Below are 22,449 nucleotides of genomic sequence, written 5' to 3' on the forward strand. Positions count from 1 at the left end.
CCAGGGAATGAGAAACCAAGGATAAGGGGAGGCTACTATATAGGATTTTTTTTTTTTTTTTTTTTTTGAGCAAGGTCTTGCTCTGTCACCCAGGCTGGAGTGCAGTGGTGTGACCATGGCTCACTGCAGCCTGGACCTCCCAGGCTCAAGCGATCCTCCCGCCTCAGTGTCCTGAGTAGCTGGGAGTACAAGTACACACCACTATGCCCAGCCAATTTTTGTATTCTTTGTAGAGATGAGGTCTTGCTAGGTTGGCAGGACTGCTCTCCAACTCGTGAGCTCAAGCAATTCTCCTGCCATGGCCTCCCAAAGTGCTGAGATTACAGATGTGAGCCACAGCGCCTGGCCCTGTATAAGATTTTTAATTAAGGACTATAGTAGGCTGAATAATGGCCCCCAGAGATATTTATGTCCTAAACACCAAAACCTGTGAATGTTACCTTCTATGGCAAAAGTCTCTTCTATGGCAAAGGGACTTTTGCAGATATATTAATAACTACATTAAGGATCTTGAGATGGGGTGATTATCCTAAATTAACTGGGTGGGTTCTAAATGTAATCAAAGTATCCTTATAAAAGGGAGGGACACAGGTCAAAGGAAACAGAAGATGGGACAAGGGAAGCAGAGGTGGGAGTATTGTGCTTTTAAGATGGGGAAGGGACCACAAGCCAAGGAATGCAGGCCCCTTCTAGACTCGAGACACTGGAAAAGGCTGGAAAATGGATTGTCCCCTGGAACCTCCAGGAGGAAGCAGCCCTGCCCACGCCTTGGTGTTGTCCCTGTAAGACTCACTTTAGACCTCTGAGCTGCATTTCTTCCAGGAATGTATACATTTGTATTCTTTCAAGACACGCAGTTTGTGGTCGTTTGTTACAGCAGCCATAGAAAATGATGACACGGACAGGAAAGATAAAGTCTTCAAGCCCGGCACTTACAAAACTTCTTTGCATAGGATACTCTGACCTACCATTGTCCTCCCTGGGATGTTTCTGGTAGAGCCAGTGGAAGGCTGTGATTTTCTTCTGCCTTTGCAGTGACAGTGGAAGGCTAGGAGGGCATCATCCTCAGCTACAGCAGGAGAGGGATGAGGTCAGCAGGCAAGGAGAAAGGGAGGTGGAGAGAGACAGGGAGGAGAGAAGCCTGGGTTCTCATCCTTTAGGCCCTGGTTCTTCTAGCTCTCCCAGTTTCCTTCCTTCCCCACTGCAAGAACCAATAAATCCCACCCACTTCCCATTTTTTTAGTTAAACTTTTCTCATTTGCAGCCAAAAGGACCCTGACTAATTACACAGAGATCTCATGTGTGGCTCAGCAGAGGATTTAGAGACTGTGACCATCTCCTGATGGGGCAGAGCTGGGGGTGTCACAGGCACAGCACTCTACAAGAGCCTGCCAGGTCAAAGGGATGCCAGGCTTCAAGGACCTGCAAGATCCTCCCTTCCCTTTAGGATTCATCTGCGAGTCAGAAGCTTTTAAAGATATTGTTGGCCTGGATCATCTTTGGGGATATTATCTGTCATGCTCCTGTTTCCTTTTATTTACTTCTCACTCAACTCCCAAGCACATAGGCACGACAACTCCTGTAATATTCCAGGATCTAGGACTGGCTGGGCAAATTCACTCACTGGGCATCGTTCAGGATTGTTCTTAGAAGTATTATTATCACTCTGGTCCATTGGATTCTAGAATTCAGCTGTATTACACTCCTTCCCCTACTTCACTTCCCCGCCCCCTTAAAGACTGAAATTCTGCATGCTCAGTGACATTCCTCCTTCCTCCTGGGTCCACTGTCTCTGGAGGGACAGCGACTAGAATTGTCCCAGGAGACAGGGAACGTCTGCCCTTCTCACTGAGGTGCCTGACAGTCAGTGGTGGGGACATCAGGGCATTGGTCCAATGCACCCCAGGACTGGTCTTCAGGGTTGGCCACTCTGAACCCATCACCCAACACAGAGGGTCGGAATAAACATCCCTGCATGTGTGTGCTTGAAACTGCACACACTGAAGTCATCTCCCTCTTCCCTGTCAATTCCTCCCCATTGGCTCCTGTTACCACCACACTGCAGAACTGAAGGGAATCTGGGGTCAGGTGGATCTCACTGCACGTTCCCAGTTCTGGCTCACAGTCTCAGGATGCCTCCCTTAAGAAATCTCACCGATTGACTTTCCCACCTGGAGAAATGCTTCCATAGCTATATCCCACAGCCAGGTCGTAAGCCCCTCCTCCCTACCTGGTGACCCCTCCCATTTCCAAGGTCACTCGGAGATTAAAAGAAACCTGTGGCATGAAAGGCTGCTTGAAGGTTTTATTGAAGGAGCTCTGGGAGGGAAAGGAAGAAGTCTGAGACCGTGGTGAGAGCATCTGTGCCCTTCACAGCCCTGCCTCCCCATACACACCCATCTCCATGAGGTTGGCACTCCTGATGTGTTCCCTCCCTGAGAGCAGGGATGCGTAGCTTTTAGACCCACTTAGGGCCCCCACTGCTAACACACAAGAATACACACACTTGCCCCTCTCCGAGCACACAAACCCTTCCCACCCATTCTGATGGGAGATGGAAAATCACCAAGCCTCGGAAAGTAGGTTACAGGGACTGACTCCCCCCACCCAGTGCCAAGTGGTGATGGGTGGCCAGTATGGAGGGCAGAGGAGCCCCTGCTAGAAGGGGCTCCTGGAACAATCACAGATGTTCCCCCTTCCCCCATCCCTACAGCAACGTGTCTCCCCATCAAGCAAGGAGAGAGTTCTTGGTGGGAGAGGAGGTGTTGAAGGAGGGCATGGCTATTTTTTCTTGCTAGTAGTACCCAGAGTCCATCCATAATTAGTCAGTGAGCCCAGGAGGCTGAGGCTGCAGTGAGCTGTGGTCATATCACTGCACTCCAGCCTGGGTAACAGAGTGAGACCCTGTCTCAAAAAAAAAAAAAAAAAGAAAAGAAAAGAAAAGAAAAAGAAATCCAGATTAAGTCCCCTGGAGAAACAATGGAAGATTCTGGAGAAGCCCAAAGCAGCAGTGAGCTCAACTTCCCAGCAGCCTGCAGTCTACTCTGGTAGACAAGTAGTCTGGGGTCTGAGCAGGCCAGGTCCAGTCCTGCCACACCTGGACTTAGGTCCTTGGCCCAGTACTCCCTGCCCTACCTGGAAGGGCTCTTCAGTCCCCACCCCACAACTCCTGAAAGGGAGTCTGAAGAGCAGTGGGAAGGTGGGGCCAGGGGACATGTGTGGACAGAGCAGGGGACAGCAGTGTGTGGTGACACCACAGAGGACTGCTGGCTATGTATTCAGCTTTCCTCCTGCTTGGGTAGACAACACTGGGCCACGGTTCCCTGAGCTGGATGAGGCTGGAGCGGCAGGGATACAGAGGAGGGGCACGAGGAGTGGGGGTGCCCCTCACTGCTCCCAAACACCAGCCTGGTGGGGCGGGCCTAGAGAGGGAGGAGATGGAGAGGCCAGCAGGACCCTCTGCCTCTTTATAGAAGAAGAGAATCGGTCCCGTCGCCTTAGAGCCGGCAGCCCCATGTTTACCCCTGCCCTACCTCAGGCCTGCCCTACCCTGCCCGACCTCAGGGGCGAGGTGAGTTCTACCGGGGATGGTGTTGTCCAGAAGAAAACCCAGAAATCCACCAACGAACATGCCCACGGTCAGCAGCACCTGAGCGACCTGGTGCAGCTGGAGAATCCCTGGAGTGGAGACAAAGCGACACATCCATGGGGACCGGGGGCCATGCGGGCTCTGCCCCTGGAGCAGAGACAGTCCAGAGGGCAGGGAACAGTCACCTGTCTGGAGCATCTCGGGGTTCTTGCTCACCCAGTTGGGAATAGTGAGCCCACAGTAGATGGAGAAGCCAAAGACAAAGAGGCTCCTGGATGAGTTCATGTCCACGTACTGCGGGAGACAGGACCCAGAGGCAGGCAGGGCGGCCAGCACCTTCACCGCTGGTTTGCAGAGGTCTGGATGCTTCTGGCTGTTTCTTTGCTCCATTTAGGGGCCAACGTGGTTTCTGGGACCCAGGACTCCCTTCTCCTCCTCCTCTGCCCCAGCCCCGTCCCATCCATCTCAATCCCACCGGCTCCTCTCAGGAGAGGTGCTGCTGCTGGCGTCCCAAGAGCACCTCGCTCGCCTCACCTGCAGATTGGAGATCCCCATAGTGGTGATGACCCCAAACACGACCAGGGACACGCCTCCGATCACAGGGGTGGGGATGGCGGCAAACGCAGCCCCGATCTTCCCAAACGCGCCCATCAGGAGCAGCACATAGCCCACGGTGACAAACACTGCCCGGCTCCCCACCTGCAGCAGCCAGGGACAGAGAGTGAGGAGCACCAGCCAGGCCAGGTGCCCCCGAGGCCTCTGCCCACTGCAGGAGCAGCACCACCCCATCCCACACCGCTCTCTCTGCTCCCAAAGGGGGCTTGGGAAAGGATGAAGGTGTGAGCTGGGCACCCGGCCTGTGCCCTCACCTCGCCACTCTGCTGCTCTCATGTCTTCAAGTCCTGGCTCTGATGCTTCTCCCCTAGGAAGCCTGGACAGCAAGGCGAGGGATCGCCCACCAAGGGAGAGTGGCCCAGTGCTTCAGAATGGAGGTTTGAAAGCAGATCCCAGCTCCGCCTCTAACTAGCTCTGCGACTTCGGGCACATTACCTAATCTCTCTGAGTGTCAGCCTCCATGTGAGCCACAGGGGATTAGTAACACCTACTTCACAAAGCTAAGTCACGTCCTGTAGGTGAAGTGCTTACAACAATAGTAAGCACTGAGTATAGCCGGTGCTCAATAAAGGGCAGAGGTTTTTTGTAAGGGACAGAGGTGTAAAGTTCTCTTGTATGATGCTACATCTCTGCGGGTGGCTCATGCTGTTGTCCACTCAGATCATGTGTTTCTATTTCCCCACCAGATCTACTCCCCAAAGATAGGAATCTTGCTCATTTTACCTCCTACAGCCGCACCTTGACCACAACACTTCTGTGGCCATACAGCACCTGATATACACACCTTTAATATATCCTAGAGGGCCAGGGCAGGAAGGAAACCTGGAGAGTGCCTTGTTCAAACCTCTCATTTTACAGAAGAGAAAATCAAAGCCCAAAGAGAGGGAGCAAGGGGCCCAAGGCCACAGGGTAGCACACTTGCATAACACCAGGTCTCCTGTGTCCAGCCTGGTAATTAGTACCCTGAGTTTTTTTTTTTTCTTTTCTTTTCCGGAGATAGAGTCTCAATCTGTCACCCAGGCTGGAGTGCAGTGGTGCCATCTTGGCTCACTGCAACCTCCACTTCCCAGGTTCAAGGGATACTCATGCCTCAGCCTTCTGAGTACCTGGGATTACAGTCACGTGCCACTATGCCCGGCTAATTTTTGTATTTTTAGTAGAGATGGGGTTTCACCATGTTGGCCAGGCTGGTCTTGAACTCCTGGTCTCACGTGATCAGCCCACCTTAGCCTCCCAAAGTGCTGCGATTACAGGCATGAGCCACTGCACCCAGCCCCCCGGGTTTTGTAAACAGCATTATGAGTTCGCCGACAGGGTGCTTGATTTACACCACATATATTCCATATCCACGTTGCCTGTGACTTTGTCAATGGAGCTACTATTATCTTCAGAAGAGACAGTTAGCAAACAGGCAGGCTAATAAAGAAGGAAGACAATTTCTGATAGCAATCGGTCTTCCACAATGAAGTCACAGGGCAGAGGGTGTCTGGGATGGGAGGCTCTTTGGAGGGCAGTCAGAAAAGGTCTGCCCAGGAGGTGAGAGCTTGGCTGAGACCCAAAGGAAGAGAAGGAGTCATGGACATGAAGATTAGTTTTCAGAGAATTCTAGAGAGGAAACAGCAAATGGAGACGCTGTGGTAGGAGGAGCTTGGGTGGTTTGAGAGCAAAAGGAAAATCATTGTGCCTGGGGGTCAGTGACAGAGGGAGAGAGGGAGGAGATGGGATGTCCTGCAGGGCCTTGGGGGCCATGGAAAGGAGTCAGACTAAAATCCAAAGGTAAGGCATAAGCAAAACGTGGCATATTCCTACCGTGGAATATTATTCAGCCTAGAAAAAAGAAGGAAATTCTGGTACACATTACAGCATGGATGAACCTTGAAGACATTATGCTAAGTGAAATGAACCCATCACAAAAAGACAAATCCTTTATGGTTCTACTCATATGAGGTATCCAGAGTAGTCAAATTCACCAAAAGGTGAATGGTGGTTGCTAGAAGCCAGGGGAGGGAGAAATGGGAAGTTGTTGTTTAATGGGGACAGAGTTTTAATTTTTCAAGATGAAAAGAGTTTACAAGATGTATGGTGATGATGGTTGCATAACAACGTACATGTACTTAACACTTCCCAACCATACACTCAGACACGGTTAAGATGGTAAATTTTATGTGTATTAAAAATAAAAAATCCAAAGATGAGAGAAACCCTCGGTAGAGGGGTTTTAAGCAAGGTAGTGACATAATGAGATTTACATTTCTAAAGCTCCCTCTGTAAAATGTTTCATTAGTATTATTTATTTATTTATTTATTTTGAGATGGAGTCCCACTCTGTTGCCCAGGCTGGAGTGCAGTGGCTCTAAAAAATTTAAGTCTTAAAAAAAAGACTCCTGACTCTGAGGCACTTGGTATCATTCTCCAAAGTTAGGGCTGTTTGTAAATGTTCTTGTTTGAATATCTTATCATGACTCTATTGTTAATTGATGATTTTTTTTTTTTTTTTTTAAGGCAAGGTCTCACTCTGTCATCCAGGCTGGAGTGCAGAGGCATGATCATGGCTCACTGCAGTCTCCACCTCCAGTGCTCAAGTGATCCTCCTGCCTAAGCCTCCTGAGTAGCTGGGACTACAGGCATGTGCCACCATGCCTGGCTAATTAAAAAAAATTGTAGAGATAAGGTCCCATGCTGGTCTTGAACTGAGCTGAGCCTCAGGCAATCCTCCTGCCTCAGCCTCCCAAAGTGCTGGGATTACAGGTGTAAGCCACAGTGCCCGGCCACAGTAGATGATTTAGATAGTTCTTGAATCTGTTTCTCATTCATTTGTGTCCACTCCCAGCATTTAAAACGGTGGTCCCCAACCTTTTTGGAGGGAAGACAATTTTTCCACAGACTGGTTGGGGTGGGGGATGGTTTCAGGATGAAACTGTTCCACCTCAGATCATCAGACATTAGATTCTCATAAGGAGCACGTGACCTAGACCCCTTGCATGTGCAGTTCACAAAAGGGTTCACGCTCCTATAAGAATCAAATGCTGCTGCTGATCCGACAGGGGGTGGAGTTCAGGCGGTCATGCTCACTTACCCACAGCTCACCTTCTGCTGTGCAGCCCAGTTTCTAACAGGCCACAGAGCAGTACCGCTCTGCAGCGTAGGAGCTGGGGAGCCCTGCAAAGACCTTCTAATACAGTTTCAATTTTGTAAGATGAAAAAGTTCTGGAGATCTGTTGTACAACAATGTGAACACACTTGACAGTACTGAGCTGTACATTTTAAAACGGTTATGATGGTAAATTTTATATTACATGTCTTTTATGGCAATTAAATTTAAAAAAAAAAAAACTCTAAGCCGGGCAAGGTGACTCATGCAATCCCAGCACTTTGGGAGGCCAAGGCAGGCAGATTGCCTGAGCTCAGGAGTTCAAGACCAGCCTGGCCAACACGGTGAAACCCCATCTCTACTAAAAATACAAAAATTACTCGGAGGCTGAGGCAGGAAAATTGCTTCAACCCAGGAGGCAGAGGTTGCAGTGAGCCGAGATAGCGCCACGGCACTCCCGCCTGGGTGACAAAAGTGAGACTCCATCTCAAATTAAAAAAAAAAAAAAAAAAATCTTACCACTTCGAAAGAACATTTTGTTTTGTTTACAATCTTAACAATTAACTATGGGAACAATTTGTGAGGATCAACCACCGCCCTTTGGATCTGCTGATGGTCTCATAAAGATTGCAGTCACCCACCAATTCCACTTATCATGCAGTCCATTTATCACGGCCTCAGAACTGACTGTTGGGCAGGGAGCCGTGGTACTCCAGAGAAGTGGCAGGAGATCTCTGGCCTTGGGCCTCAAGTCCGCCGACTCACGTGGAGAACCAAGTGGCCAGAGCTCATCGTTGCAAAGATGCAACACAAAGCAATACCTTAAAAGGCCACGAGGGGGAGGTGTGAGTCCATAAATAAAGTGGTCTTTGCACGGGTGCCTCTTTCAGGGTTAATCTAAGCCTTCTAATTGATTTGTAGCCTGCTGTGTCCATGTATCTTTCTTTCCTCTCTTTTAAGGGCCTTATTTTAGAGATAATACATCAAATAAATGTTTGTTCTGTATATTGAATATAGTTTTATGTTCTGCATGAAGTGCACTCCCTTTAGCAGAAAAGAAAATATTTGCTGCTTTATACTTATTTGTTCCTCTCCAGCTATGTTTTGGCGTGGTTCAGTGGTCCTCCTGTGGAAAAACATTCCCCTCGCCTGTGCCAAAGGCTTTGAAATCTTGGACAAATATCAAAGAGTCCATGGTGTCAAGAATATAGAATCTGCTTTTCGGGTAGATGCTGGCTCAGCTATTTGCTCACAGATACCACATATAGCTGTGTGCCAGAGCCATGCAGGAGGACAGAGGTGGGCAGATCTGATGCTAGAAAGACACGATGCCACCAGGCTGCATGTCAGAACCACTGATGGAGCTATAAGAAAATGCAAGGGGGGCACGGTGGCTCACGCCTGTAATCCCAGCACTTTGGGAGGCTGAGGTGGGTGGATCACCTGAGGCCAGGAGTTCGAGACCAGCCTGGACAACATGGTGAAACCCGGTCTTTACTAAAAATACAAAAATTATCCAGGCTTGGTGACAGACGCCTGTAATCCCAGCTACTCAGGAGGCTGAGGCAGGATAATCACTTGAATCTGGGAGGTGGAGGTTGCAGTGAGCCAGGATCGCACCACTGCACTCCAGTCTGGGCGACATCTCAAAAAAAAAAAAAAAAAAAAAAGAAGAAGAAGAAGAAGAAAAGAAAAAAGAAAATGCAAGGCAGCAGGGAGGGTCTCTATTGTTCCAAAGCTCACAAGACTTGTGCTGGGAACTGCAGGGGTCCACTGAGATATGTGGAAAGCAATGTGATTAGACACTATCGTTTCTGTGTCACCTCAGAAAGTTTCATCCTGAAGAATTCCTGCTGATCTTATGGAGCTTTCCTGTGAAAAATGGAGAGCCATGAAGAGATTTTAAGCAGAGACTAATCTCATCAGAATTAGGTTCTAGAAAGATCTTTGGGTAGCCATGTGGTAGAATGACATGGGCAAGATCCTGGAAACAGAGAATGTAAGAGGTCATTGTGCATCCAAGTGAGATGATGAAGCCATGGGCCTGGAAATGGAGAAAAGAGGAGAGGAAGGAAGTGGGGGTGTTGAGAAACTAGAACCCGCTGGTGAGGGTGTGGGAGAGCAAGAAGCTACGGATAACATGGGTGACTGGGTGGGCCCAGTAAGACAAGGATCTCAGGAGAACTCAGGATGGGGGCACGGGCTGAGCTTCACAGAGGCCACTGAGGGTGAGGTGCCTTTGGGACACCAGACAGGGCTGGTCAGGACACACGTGAATATTCAGGTTTGGAGCTCAGATGCGGGGCTGGGTCAGAGGTAATGAAACTCCCCGCTACACTTCAGAAAGCCACCAAAGAGCTCTGCCAGGGCCAGTATCGAATTTCTGCCTGTGGAATCGCCACAGGCAAAGAAGGCCAGATGTGGAAGACAAAATCATAGCGCCTTACAAAGGCCCATGCCCTTCTCCCCAAACCTGTTGTTGGGGTGATCAGACCCAACACCAAGTCATGGGGGCAACAAAGTCTGGTGGAGTCAAAGGATTGAGAAAAGAGTTTGAGAGAGACAAGTGGGACCAGGGGGCCATCGCGATTGTGGAAGCTGCGAAGGCCCCGAGCTCTGGAAGCCCATGCTATTTATTGGTAATCCAACAGAGAAACAGGTGGTGAGAATGTGGAGGTTGAAAGAGCACGTTGCATTAAGCACATGATTTACAGCTCTGATCGTTTAGCATTTGCTCTGCTACTTGAGATAATGGAAAGCAGGTTCTTTTAACTCAAGATACAGTTGATCCTGGGAGAGCAAGGAGCCAGGGAGTCTAGACACATTCCAGAGCCACGAGCCCTGGATTCTATCCAAGCCATGAGGGATTTTATGCCCTGGGCTTAGATTATGGTGCGTCAGGGTAGCCTTCCACCCTTTAGCACAGAGCCTGGTGTTCCAAAGGCCACAAGGGGTTTTAGACCCTGGACCCTAGACATGTTCGAAGACTCTTTTACATTATGTCAGACATGCAAGCCCTGCCTCAGCTTCTCCCAACACTCAGCTTTTCCCAACACCTGTGAATCTGTTTTCCTTTCTTTTCTTTTTCTTTCTTTTTTTTTTTCTGTTTTCTTTTTTTTGTGCGTGTGACAGAGTTTTGTTCTTGTTGCCCAGGCTGGAGTGCAGTGGTGCAATCTTGGCTCACTGAAACCTCCACCTCATTGTGAATACAAATAGGATAATAATAATGAGCAGTGATGATGAATTACAGGTAACGACTTTGATGCTTTTTAAGGTTTGACAACATTCATGAAAGTCTTTGTAAACCACAAGAGTTTACCAATATCCAGGATCTCCATTATTCTTTCTGGGTGATTCTCCACCAAAGAGAACGTACATGGCACTCCCTCCCCAGGGAGCACTTACATGGCAGAAATCCCCCAGTGGATCCTGGCATTATTGCCTGCAGAATCGAAGAGGGGCAGGGCCACCCGGGAGATAGTTGGAGCAATGGCCAAGGGGCCGATGAAACCCATGAGAAAGCCAATGAGGCCTGAGAAGCCCACCAGCATCTGGACACAGGAAGTGACCATGACGGCACCCTGCAACTTAAGGGGAGAAGTGTTCAGGACTGTGGGCCTCAGCGCAGCCCAGGCCACCGTAACAGTCTGGGATGCTGCAGCCCCTCAGTGCGGCCCACGCCAGCCTAATAGTCCAGGATGCTGCAGCCCATGGTGAAATATTGTGACCCCTAGGTGGTTCCTAGACAGTGCAGGGGCAAAGCTGGACCCCAAAAGAACTGAGAGGACAGCTCTGATTTCACTCCTCCCTCCAGTCTGTATTTCCAGCTGTGTGTGGGACTTTTTCGCTTAACAAAGCTTTTCAGGAAATAGGCTTCAAAATTAATTCTTGATTGTAGTCACAATGATGATGATGTTGATGACTCCCAACACTAGCACACTTGGTCACGATTGAACATCTTGCTGCAGCATTTTTCTGTTTTCCTAATTTCTATTGCAGAGGTAGGCAAACTTTATGTTTTTGGGTGTTTTGTTTTGTTTTGTTTTGTTTGACGGAATCTTACTCTATCACCCATGCTGAAGTGAGTGGCACGATCTCAGCTCACTGCAACCTCTGCCTCCCTGGGTTCAAGAGATTCTCCTGCCTCAGCCCCCTGAGTAGCTGGGATTACAGGTGCGTGCCACCACGCCTGGCTAATTTTTTTGTATTTTTAGTACAGACAGGGTTTCACTATGTTGGTCAGAGTGGTCTTGAGCTCCTGGCCTCATGATCTGCCTGCCTCAGCCTCCCAAAGTGTTGGGATTACAGGCCTAAGCCACCATGCCTGACTATGCAAACTTTTTCCGTAAAGGACCAAAAAAGTGAATATTTTTGGCTTTATACCCATAGGGGCTCTGTCACTTTTCCAGACAAGATGTGAAGAAATGAGTGTAGCTGTGTTCCAATAAAACTTCGCTTATAGACACTGACATTTGAATTTCAGATAATTCTGATGTGTCATGAAATGTTCTTCTTTTGATTTTTTTAACCACTTAAAATGTAAAACCATGCTTAGTCGTGGGCTGTCTGCTCTAAAGGAGGTGATGGGCCAGATCTGGCTCCTGGGCTGCAATTTGCCAACTTATCTGTGGATTAAGTTTGCTTTATTTCCCCTTTTTATTTTACTTGTTTGGATGTTCGATTTGTTATTTTATTCTTTTAGAAGTTGCTCACAACTTTTTAATGTGAATTCTTCACTTAACAATGTCCACGGGTAAATAAAATGTCAGTCTCCCATCAAATAATACAATGACCTTAGAAAACTTGAACTTCTACCACCATTCTGCTGTTGTCAAATATTTGTTTTGTTTCTACTGCCATTGCTCATTATTGTTTTTATTCCATTTTCCTACAATTAGTGCTTATTTAGATTTACCTAGTACTGTGAAGTAAATGTTTATGTTCCCTCAAAATTCATATGATGGTGTTTGAAGATGGAGGCTTTGGGAAGAAACTAGGTTTAAATGAGGTCGTAAGGTGATATGGTTTGACTGTGTCCCCACCCAAATCTCATCTTGAATTTTAGCTCCTATAATTCTCACAGGTTGTGGGAGGGACCCGGTGGGAGAACTGAATCATGGGGTGGTGTCCCCCATACTGTTCTCATGGTAGTAAATAAGTCTCACAAGATCTGATGATTTTATAAGTGGTTTCCCTTTTCACTTAGCTCTCATTCTGTCTTGTCTGCCGCCATGTAAGATGTGCCTTTCGCCTTCTGCCATGATTCTGAGGCTTCCCCAGCCACCTGGAACTGTGTGAGTCCATTAAACTTCTTTTTCTTTATAAATTACCCAGTCTTGTGTATGTCTTTATCGGCAGCGTGAAAACAGACTAATACATAAGGGAAAAGCCCCTTTGATGGGCTTAGTACCCTTATAAAGAGAAGAGATTTTTCTGTCTCTTCTCTCCTCTCCCTCTGCATGCACCAAGGAAAGCCTTTGTGAGGACACAGCTAGAAGGTGGCCATCTGCAAGCCAGGAAAGGAGCACCCCTCAGAAGCTGACCATGCTGGCATCCAGATCTCAGACTTCCAGCCTCCAGTACTGTGAAAAAATTAATTTCAGTTGTTCAACCACCCAGTCTATGGTTGGTTTTTGTTTTGTAAAGGCAGGGTCTCACTATGTTGCCCAGGCTGGTCTCGAACTCCTGGACTCAAGCAATCTTCCGGTCTTAGCCTACGAAGTAGCTGCGACTATAGACATATACAGGCACTGCACTCAGCTATAGTGTTTTGTTGTGGCACCCCAAGCTGACTAATCCACCTATGTTTTCTACCCGTATGCTCCTCTGCTCACTTATAGCTTCTTTTCCACCACTCTTTCATTCAAGATTCCGTTTCCTTTTTCCTGAAGTTTAGCTTTTAGTAATTATTTCAATAAGGGTCTGTGACTGATAAACTCTTAGTCTTTGTTTACCTGAAAATGTCTTTATTTTGCTACTAGTGTTGCCTGATGTGGGATTCTACAGTGGGATAGAATTCTAGGATGATAATATTTTCTCTTAGCATTTTGAAAATATTCCATTGTCTTCCAGCCTTTACCGTTGGTAGTGAGAAGGCTGCTAAATGTCCAACTGCTATTCTTTTGTAGGTATTTTTGTCTTTCTTACTACTTTTAAAATTTTTCTCTTTGTATTTGTGTTGCAGTTTCATTATGATATATCTAATTGTAGATTTAATTGTTTATTACACTTGAGACTACATGTGCTTTTTAAATCTGAATATTCATATTTTTCATCTGTTCTAAAATATTATTAGCCATTATATATCTTCTAATACTATCACTTTTCCATTTTCTCATTATCACCTTCAGGAATTCCTACTAGAAACAAGCTGGACTTCTCAGTCTAGCTTCACATTTCTTAACTTTCTGTTTCATATTTCCCATCCTCTATTTCACATTTCCCATCTTTTTATCTCTCAGGGCTGCATTCTGGATTATTTCCTTAGATAATCTTTCAGTTCATGAATATATCTTTAGCTGTGTCTAAATGCTGTTTAAATCATTAAATGCATTTTTAAATTGCAATGACTTTATTTGATTTTATTACTAAACTTCTGTTTGGTTCTCTGTTCAAATTTCCTTGTTCTTGTTTCATTTTGTCTTCTAGATTATGGTTTCTATTGCTTCTTGACTCTCTTTAATTATTTTAAACATATTGATTTAATATCGTCTTTTAAATTGTTCTATTAGCTCTTGATTCTGCTGATTCTCTCTCATAATACATTATTACCTTGTGTGAAATGACAAAATTTATGTCTGAACTCATCTTCAGGGGAATTGTTTTTTCCCCCGTGTCTTACGTGCTTTAGAATGTCAAAATATCCCTGAAGAATAATTGTACATTTTCTTCTGTGAGAACCACAGGTATTTTATTGACAGGACCAGTTTTAGCTTTAATTTCTGAGCTGGCACATCTTTCCACCACACCCATATGTGTTCACACGTTGTAGAGTTGGAGTCCTTATTTTTCATGCAACTCCATATTCTAACACTTCCCACAGATCTCTAGGAAGAATAAAACTTTCCTTGTTTATTCCCTGGGATGGTGGGATTATTATTTCACCCATTCACTGAAGCAGGTGCTCTTCCAGATCCCAGTTGATCATTACAACCCAAGCTCCTAGCCTTTGGTTGTATATCTGGGTCTGATTCTTTACCCAACCATCATAAGCCCCATGATCCTGGCTATAATTCCCATCTTTGTTTCTAGAAAGTAACGTTTTCCCTTTGGTTTTGAACTTGATTCTGGATTTAATAACAGTTCATCCAGCATTTTCAGGTGTTGGTAATGTTTGTGGGTTCTACGTTAGCTCAAACTACCATGATACTGGAGGATGACGTTTAAATTGGTCTAAGGTGTTGAAAACTGAATTTGCCGTTTCTGCCCACGGTTTTCCACTTTTACTACAACCACCATTCCCGCAAAACAGAATCATCATTCACTTTTCCCTCTCTACTACTTCTTGCATCCCAAATGAGTAATGATGTTCCTATTGGTTCCATATTGCTGACACTTTCATCTGTGGCTAGTATCGTGCTGTACAACTGGTTGGCTGACTGTTAGTGGTTTCAAGCCTTGAGATGTGTGTGGATCAGTATAACTTAGTGAAACATGGGAATCTGTCTTCCCTTCCAATAGGCTGATTCGGTGAATGAAACCAATCAATCATCAATTAATAAGATGAAGTTGAAATTAGCAAGAACTTTCTCACATTTACAGCACTGTCGAAAAACATTGGCCCAGCAGAGGGAGCTAAAACACCACAGATAAGACCCTAGGTTTGTGGCTCACTGTGTTGGACACTTGGGGGCAGTGTGGGTGAAGATGGCTCCCTTACACCTGGGCCTTGTGTTTCAGAGCAACGACTGGCAAACTTTTTCCATAAAAGGCTAGATAGTAAATATTTTAGAATTTGTAGGCCACATATAGTTTCTGGTGCACAATCTTTTTGTAAAACAACCTTTAAAAACATTCTTAGTTCATGGGCCATAAAAATAAAAAAACAGGTCACAGGCTGGATTTGATCCAAGAGCCACATTTTGCAAATTCCTGCTTTAGAGGACTCTACATATCACAAGCACAAAAGTAAACAGCAAATGTATTAAAGAAAATAAGAATGCCTCTGTCACTTGGAATCTAGTCTTCAGTGCTGGCAGGGCATGACCCAAATCCCTAAACATCCACTCTCACTACTGATACTGTTCAGGCCCCAGGAACATTCTTTTCCACAACTATTGTCCACTATCCTCAAAACACAAGGCAACTGCTTCTAAATGCACTGACGTTTTTTGTTTTTGCATTTTTGGACAGTCTTGCTCTGTTGCCCAGGCTGGAGTGCAATGGCACAATCTCAGCTCACTGAAAACTTCGCCTCTCGGGTTCAAGTGATTCTTGTATCTCAGCCTCCCCAGTAGCTGGGACTCCCAAGTAGCTATGTGCCACCACACCTGGCTAATTTTTGTATTTTAGTATAGATGGGTTTCATCATGTTGGCCAGGCTGATCTCAAACTCCTGACCTCTGGTGATCTGCCCGCCTCAGCCTCCCAAAGTGCTGGGATTACAGGCATGAGCCAACACACCCGGCCATACTGAAGTTTTTTTAGTTGTTCCATTGCAGTGATAGAGGCAGACATTGCATTAAAATACAGGAAGGATTTGAGCAGCAGAAGGGCTTAACTAGGAGTAAAGATGAATTCACTTGTCAGATCTTATTTCTTGGGAAGTAGGAAGGCAACAGATTCTTACATAAGGAATCGTAGTTCTCAGCGGGGCTGAGTGTAGGGAAACCCTGCCCTGGAATCTAGCAGAGCAGATGCTCAGTTTTAATTTGAATTTACCAAAGCCAAGTATAGGCTCCCTGGGGGATAGCAAAAAGCAACAAAAACAAGAAACCCCACAAACTCACAAGCCGCATGTGTGCTGTGATTCATTCTATTGATGATACGATATGAATAGACTTCACTGAAGAACTTCCTGATTTGGAAAAGATAGTGCAGCACATACCACTCTGAGATTGGACAACTGACCTGGCAAAACTCCAGGTCCCACCAGCTTGACAAGTAAAGGCCTCAAGTATATCTTGGTCTGGAGCTACATGGAACAGTTCTTTAAAGCTTGAAATGCCTTGTTAACGCCAAGTCCACCCTGAGATAAAAAAGAAGGATAGGCATTTGATGAGGTGATTGAGTCTGCTTACATCTGGGTGTACTTTTAGACTATACGTCAGAGTACAGGCACATGCAAAAAGGCTGTTGTTGAAAGTAGCGAAGAGTAACAGAAAGTTCTAGCTGAAATTCACAAGTTAGGGCTCAGATTCGTCTATTGCATTCTCACAGGCACAGTACTCCTGAGCTACGGGAAGTGTTGGTGATGGAGTCTACGTTGAGTGAGGACTGACCCTGCAAAAGGCAGGTGTCCAGCACTGCCATGGGGCTTTTGGTGCAGATGTAGCCCAAGGCAGCAACTCAACCACTCTCCCTTTGAAAGACCGTTACCAAGCAGTCCACCACTGGGCACTGTTTGGGATTAGACCACTAATGAATAAGCAAATAAGTCTGAGATCAGAGATGTCAGTTGTGTCTTGAGGGATGTCAGAAAGACATTCAAATGAGGACCAGCCTGATAAACAAAATGTATTGATTGCAGGGAAATAGTTATATTCAGGAAAAGAAAAGACAATTACCCAGGAAGGATACATAAGATCCACAAGCAAGTGATTTAGTCCCCATCTCCTAGGGCAGCCATAACCTCACAGTATAATCTAAATCCAGCAACAGAGGCTTGGGCCCCATTGTATAAATCTTTGAATTCAAAAGCACTAGTTGGCATCTTTCTGAAGGTGGAACTCAATTAACTGGGAAAGATTGGAACTAGAAGAATGCAACATTCTGTCCAGCCAACAGAAGACCCCTGATAGAAGTACGGCAAGTCTAAGTCAGGCCAATGGACCAAGGTATGTATGATGTGGTAACTGTGCACATGTAAATCCTACCAGCAATTATACCATATGTAATTACATAGATTCCTGGGCCACAGTCAATAAACTAACTGATCTGGCAAGTGAATCACAGAAAACGCTATTTATGTTTCTTCCCTTTCATGGGACAGGACTTCATGTTTAAATTTTAGAGACTGATTGTTCATGTTGATGCCCCTTAGTCTTAAAAAGAGGAGGGAAGTAGCCAGGTGTGGTGGCTCATGCCTGTAATCCCAGCAATTTGGGAGGCCGAGGCAGGCGGATCACGCAGTCAGGAGATCAAGACCATCCTGGCTAACAAGGTGAAACCCGGTCTCTACTAAAAAATACAAAAAATTAGGCAGGCATGGTGGTGGGTGTCTATAGTCCCAGCTACTCGGGAGGCTGAGGCAGAAGAATGGCGTGAACCTGGGAGGTGGAGCTTGCAGTGAGCCGAGATCGGGCCACTGCACTCCAGCCTGGGCGACAGAACAAGACTCCGTCTCAAAAAACAAAAAAAAGAGGAGGGAAGTATATCTTTGAAAGTAGTCACTAGAGTCCACGAGATGACACCTTGGGCCACAAGCCATGCACACACATGCTCACAAACAACATAATCCCCACCTCCATCTGTTGCCACTTGTGTCACCCAGGATGGTCCAGATTGTTAACAGCAATGGGCTCCTGTGCCTTTGGTGGGGAAATACACTTTGAGGGTTTATGGCCCATCACAGAGCTGGCAGGCTGCCTATCCTGGACATATCACAGAGCAAGGGAAATTTAAAGACTTTTTAAAAACTGGTATTGACAATGTTTCTGGTTTGAGCTTTGCCCATTCTGCAACTAAAGATCTGACCCAGCGTACTATAAAAAGACTGGCAGCCCAGATCATCCACCAACATGATATCAACTTACACATCAACAGCTCAAGGATCACTTTTCACAGCATGAACAGGGCAAGAGTAGACCAAGAAATACAATATCGAATGACCTCTTCATATTTCACATCACTTCTACAAAGCAGCACAATTTTGAAAAAATTGGAATGTGTGCTTGAAGCAACAAAATGTTGGTGACAAAGGCACAGAGGCCTGCCTTTCCAGGGTAGGAGGAGCACGAGAGCAAGTCAACAGTGGACCATTGTCTAAGGCATAGGTTAAGAAATGCAGAGATAAGGAAACCTTTCCAGGACTAGGGATTTGATTGTGTTCCCTAAAGTCGGAATAATATAAATTAATTTAATTTCACTTGTTGGAACCCTGAAGGCGTTTATCAGCCGTATTGAAAAATCTGGTATTTTCAAGAGGCACCCTACCCAGTGGAGAGGACACAGTTACAATATACTTATTAAGTTATTTGAAAGTATCTTGGGAAGGACACATGAAGTAGGTTTAACAGTGTTACTTTTGCTGCTCACTATTTGAAGGATAACAGAGAAGGAATCCAATACTCCTCCTTTAATAGGAGCAAGGGAATGGACTTAGGGATCCCTATGGGGGAAAAAAAGATGGTAGCAGAAAGAACTGGAGTCACCAGAAATACCGCTGTACCAAATGATGCTACTTTTGCCCTTTATCTTTAAAGTAAGTTGCTAGTAAAATTATTTCTTAGCAATATTTTTAGATATGTCTTCAGTCTTAGATGAGAGATGATGGCATCAGAGTTGATTCTACCAAACTGGAACACATTTAATGTTATTGTCTTGATAAAACTGGGCCCAGAGTACACTTGGCTGAGCTGGATAGGCAAGGAGGAGGGACCGCTGTGAATGTAGCCAATTCCTAACGTGATGCTGGCACATTAGGACATGGTCTGTTGCTTGAACTTTTATCTTAGATGAAGATTTGCATGATACTCAATGAAATGAAAATCATGGAAGTGGTGATATCTGACAAAGTCTATATCAGGATATTTAACTCCGGTCACCAGTTAATGTGGTAAGCACAGGGAAAAAATGACCCAAGGAAGTCAAGCAGAACTACAAGTTGAGGAGGGACCATTATACTTAACTCTAAAGCATCCCAACAGCATCCTAAAAAAGCTACAAATGTACCACCAGGATGGCTACAATAAAAAAGATAGAAAATGTTTGTGAGAATGTAAAGTAACTGGAGCTCACACACACTGCTGGCGGGAGTGGAAGTTGGAAGATCCGCTTTGGAGAGGTATTTAGTAGTGCTTACTAAAGGTGGACACATACGCATTCTATGACCCAACCAATGCTAAGTACACGTTCAGAGGACGTACATATATCTGTTCACTTAAGCGCAAGTACACAAATGTTCATAGCAATACAATTTACAATAGCAAATAACAGGAAACCACCCTTAAACACATAATTTGGATAACGCAGAATTGATAAACTGCTGTCTATTTACATAATGGAACATTATATAATGAAACATTATTCAGCAATGAGTATGAATAATCTACCACCACACATAACAATATGGAAGAATCTTGCAAACATAATATTGAATGAATGAAGTCGCACACTAACGAATATGTACTGTGCGGTTCCACAATGTTCATAAACAAACAAAAATAATCTGTGGTATTAGAAGTTGGGATAGTGGTAACCGTTATGGGAGGGGTGACTGAAAGGAGGCATGATGGGGCTTAAGGGGTGTTGTTAATGCCTATTTCTTGAGCTAGGTTACATAGATCAGCTCAAATTTGAAAATTTATTGTGTTCTTTGCTTTATGCTTGTAAGACTTAAATTAAAAGTTTATTTTATGGCTGGATGCAATGGCTCACACCTGTAATCCTAGCACTTTGGGAGGCCGAGGTGGGCGGATCACCTGAGATCAGGAGTTTGAGACCAGCCTGGCCAACATGACAAAACCTCGTCTCTACTAAAAACACAAAAAATTAGCTGGGCTTGGTGGCACATGCCTACAGTCCCAGCTACTCAGGAGGCTGAGGCAAGAAAATCACTTGAACCCAGGAGGCAGAGGTTACAGTGAGCCGAGATGGCACCACTGCACTCTAGCCTGGGTGACAGAGCAAGACTCTGTCTCAAAAAAAAGAAAAAGTTTATTTTAAAAGGTACTAGTTCAAACTTTGGAAGCAAGTAGGGAAAAATCAAACTAGAGCAATATTATCAAGCACAGAGTAGCATTGTTAGGCACTGAGATGTTTTGTGGATCCTGTTCCTTCTTACTGGTCAAATATGGGTAGGAATAGGAATCTTACTATTGTTTCCCATCTTCCATGTTTGTCCTTTGTATTTCCCATATGGGAGACTGGCAATTGTTGAAGCAATGAGGCTACGAGGACACTCAACATGGATCAAGGTGGGCTGTAGGATGGGCCCGGCCTGGTCTAAGGCTTCTTGGCTTGGCTCCCAGATATATCTAGGGAACCCACCCTGCTCTAGGTCCATAGCCCTAAGTTCTGGAACATCCTTGGTCCAGTCCCAGTGATACCGGGGAGTTGGTACAGAAGGTCTTAAATGGGGGCCGTATTCATGCCTGAGCAAACTGCATCGGACTGGGCCCCACCTTCACGCTGTGCTGTGTAATGGTGCAGAGCAGGGGGTGCTGGGCATGGCTCCAGGCCAGCCCATGCACAGATGCCATGGCCCTAGGGGTTTCAGGTTGAGCTGGGAAGTAGATGGTTAAGGTTCCCTAAAGATCTCAAGTGACCTTCATTCTCTCACAGTGTACCACCTACAACTGCACCCCACCCACAGGCCACCCCTCCACCTGTCCACTTTGGGTGAGGTTGCCCGGGTCTGTCCCTAAGCCTGTGGTGATCTCTCTGCCAAGAATCCTGAGTGTGCTAACTTTCTTCTCGACCCTTTAGATAAGCCAACCTGGAACACTGCTGACTTTCAGAGCCCGCTCCAGGCCACCAGTTCCTCTCCCCAGATGATACAATTGAGTTTAGCAAGGGTCATGCTTCATGGTGGGATAAACACAGGGGCACAACTCTCCAAAATGGGCAAGCTAAGCTGTCAGCACCCACTAACCGAGTGGTGCTGAGCCCTAGTCCGGCATGTTGGACCTCCCATTAATCTGAGCCCACTGTGGACATTTATCAATATGGCACTTGTGCATCTATTAAAAACTTGTAGTAGAGTGCCTGGAAAACTCTAAGTGCTCAGTAACCACGATCTGTTGCTACCACCACTACCACCACCACCATCATCACCACTACCACCATGATGTGTCTCTCTCCTTATAGTCCCAACACAACGCTTGGAACCTGCCAGATGTTCAACTAATGATGTTTAGTGAATTAATATAAAGCGGGAGTACTACTCGCTGCCCTCTCTACTTCCTGGGACTGGCTGGAGCAATGCTTGAGCTCTTCCTCCTTGATACATGCAGGAGTGTTTCCAAGAACACCCATTTTCACTCTCCATCCTTTCCATTGGGCAGCCCAGTGCCTCTCCTGCTCATCATTCTGTTTTATTTTCTTCATTGCACTTATAATTCGCTGAAATTTGCCTTTTCCATTTGCTTATTAGCGTCTTTCTCTCTCCACCCTACCTCACCACACATGTCCACTAGAACGTTAGCTCTGTAAGGGCAGAATCCTTCTCTGTCTCATCTACCGCAGTATCTTAAAGTCCAGGATCTTGCCTGGCAGAAAGTTGGATAAGGAATGTTGAACGAATACATGCACTCAGGAGTCCCTGTTGCAGACACCTCTCCTGCTCTCAGCCATCCCCCTTGCTCTGTTACCTCTCGGATCCTCTTCTGCCATTTCTCAGTGAATTTTGGAGAGTTGGTGTTCACCTGGCTGGCATTGAGTGTCCACTCAGGGCAATTCCAGGTGGGAAGGGAGAGCATGGCCAGAGAAGTTACCACAAAAGTAAATGCACCTCCCCGGAGAACGGGCAGCCTGGAGGGAGGGAAAGGATGCAGTTACCCATGAGGTCCTCTAGCACTGGCCTGTCACTGGCCCCAAGGAGGGTCTTCAATCCGAAGTCCTAGCCCAATTTATTTATTTGTTTTTTATGGATTTATTTTCTTGAGATGGAGTTTTTCTCTTGTTGCCCAGGCTGGAGTCCAATGGCACAGTCTCAGCTCACTGCAACCTCCGCCTCCTGGGTTCAAGCAATTCTCTTGCCTCAACCTCCTGAGTACCTGGGATTACGGGCGCCCACCACCAGGCTCGGCTAATTTTTGTATTTATAGTAGAGACG

General features: G+C 46.0%; 1 protein-coding gene and 1 long non-coding RNA gene across 2 annotated transcripts in view; both read right to left on the reverse strand.

The window, feature by feature from the left end:
- The window catches only part of LOC144339976 (uncharacterized), a 69,664-nt gene that overhangs the window by 15,760 nt on the left and 31,455 nt on the right, over positions 1–22,449 (reverse strand). The gene's annotated exons all lie outside the window — the stretch shown is intronic.
- Positions 16,206–22,449, reverse strand: part of LOC144340117 (solute carrier family 23 member 1-like) — a 30,011-nt gene continuing 23,767 nt past the window's right edge. The window contains exons 3-4 of the mRNA XM_077997897.1: positions 21,986–22,145; positions 16,206–16,482 (exon numbers count right to left, since the gene is read on the reverse strand). Of these exons, the coding sequence (XP_077854023.1) occupies positions 16,429–16,482; positions 21,986–22,145 (214 nt within the window). The 3' untranslated portion in view covers positions 16,206–16,428. The remainder of the gene's footprint in view (positions 16,483–21,985; positions 22,146–22,449) is intronic.

This window comes from Macaca mulatta, chromosome 3, assembly GCF_049350105.2.
Source record: "Macaca mulatta isolate MMU2019108-1 chromosome 3, T2T-MMU8v2.0, whole genome shotgun sequence".
Taxonomy (NCBI): Eukaryota; Metazoa; Chordata; class Mammalia; order Primates; family Cercopithecidae; genus Macaca; species Macaca mulatta.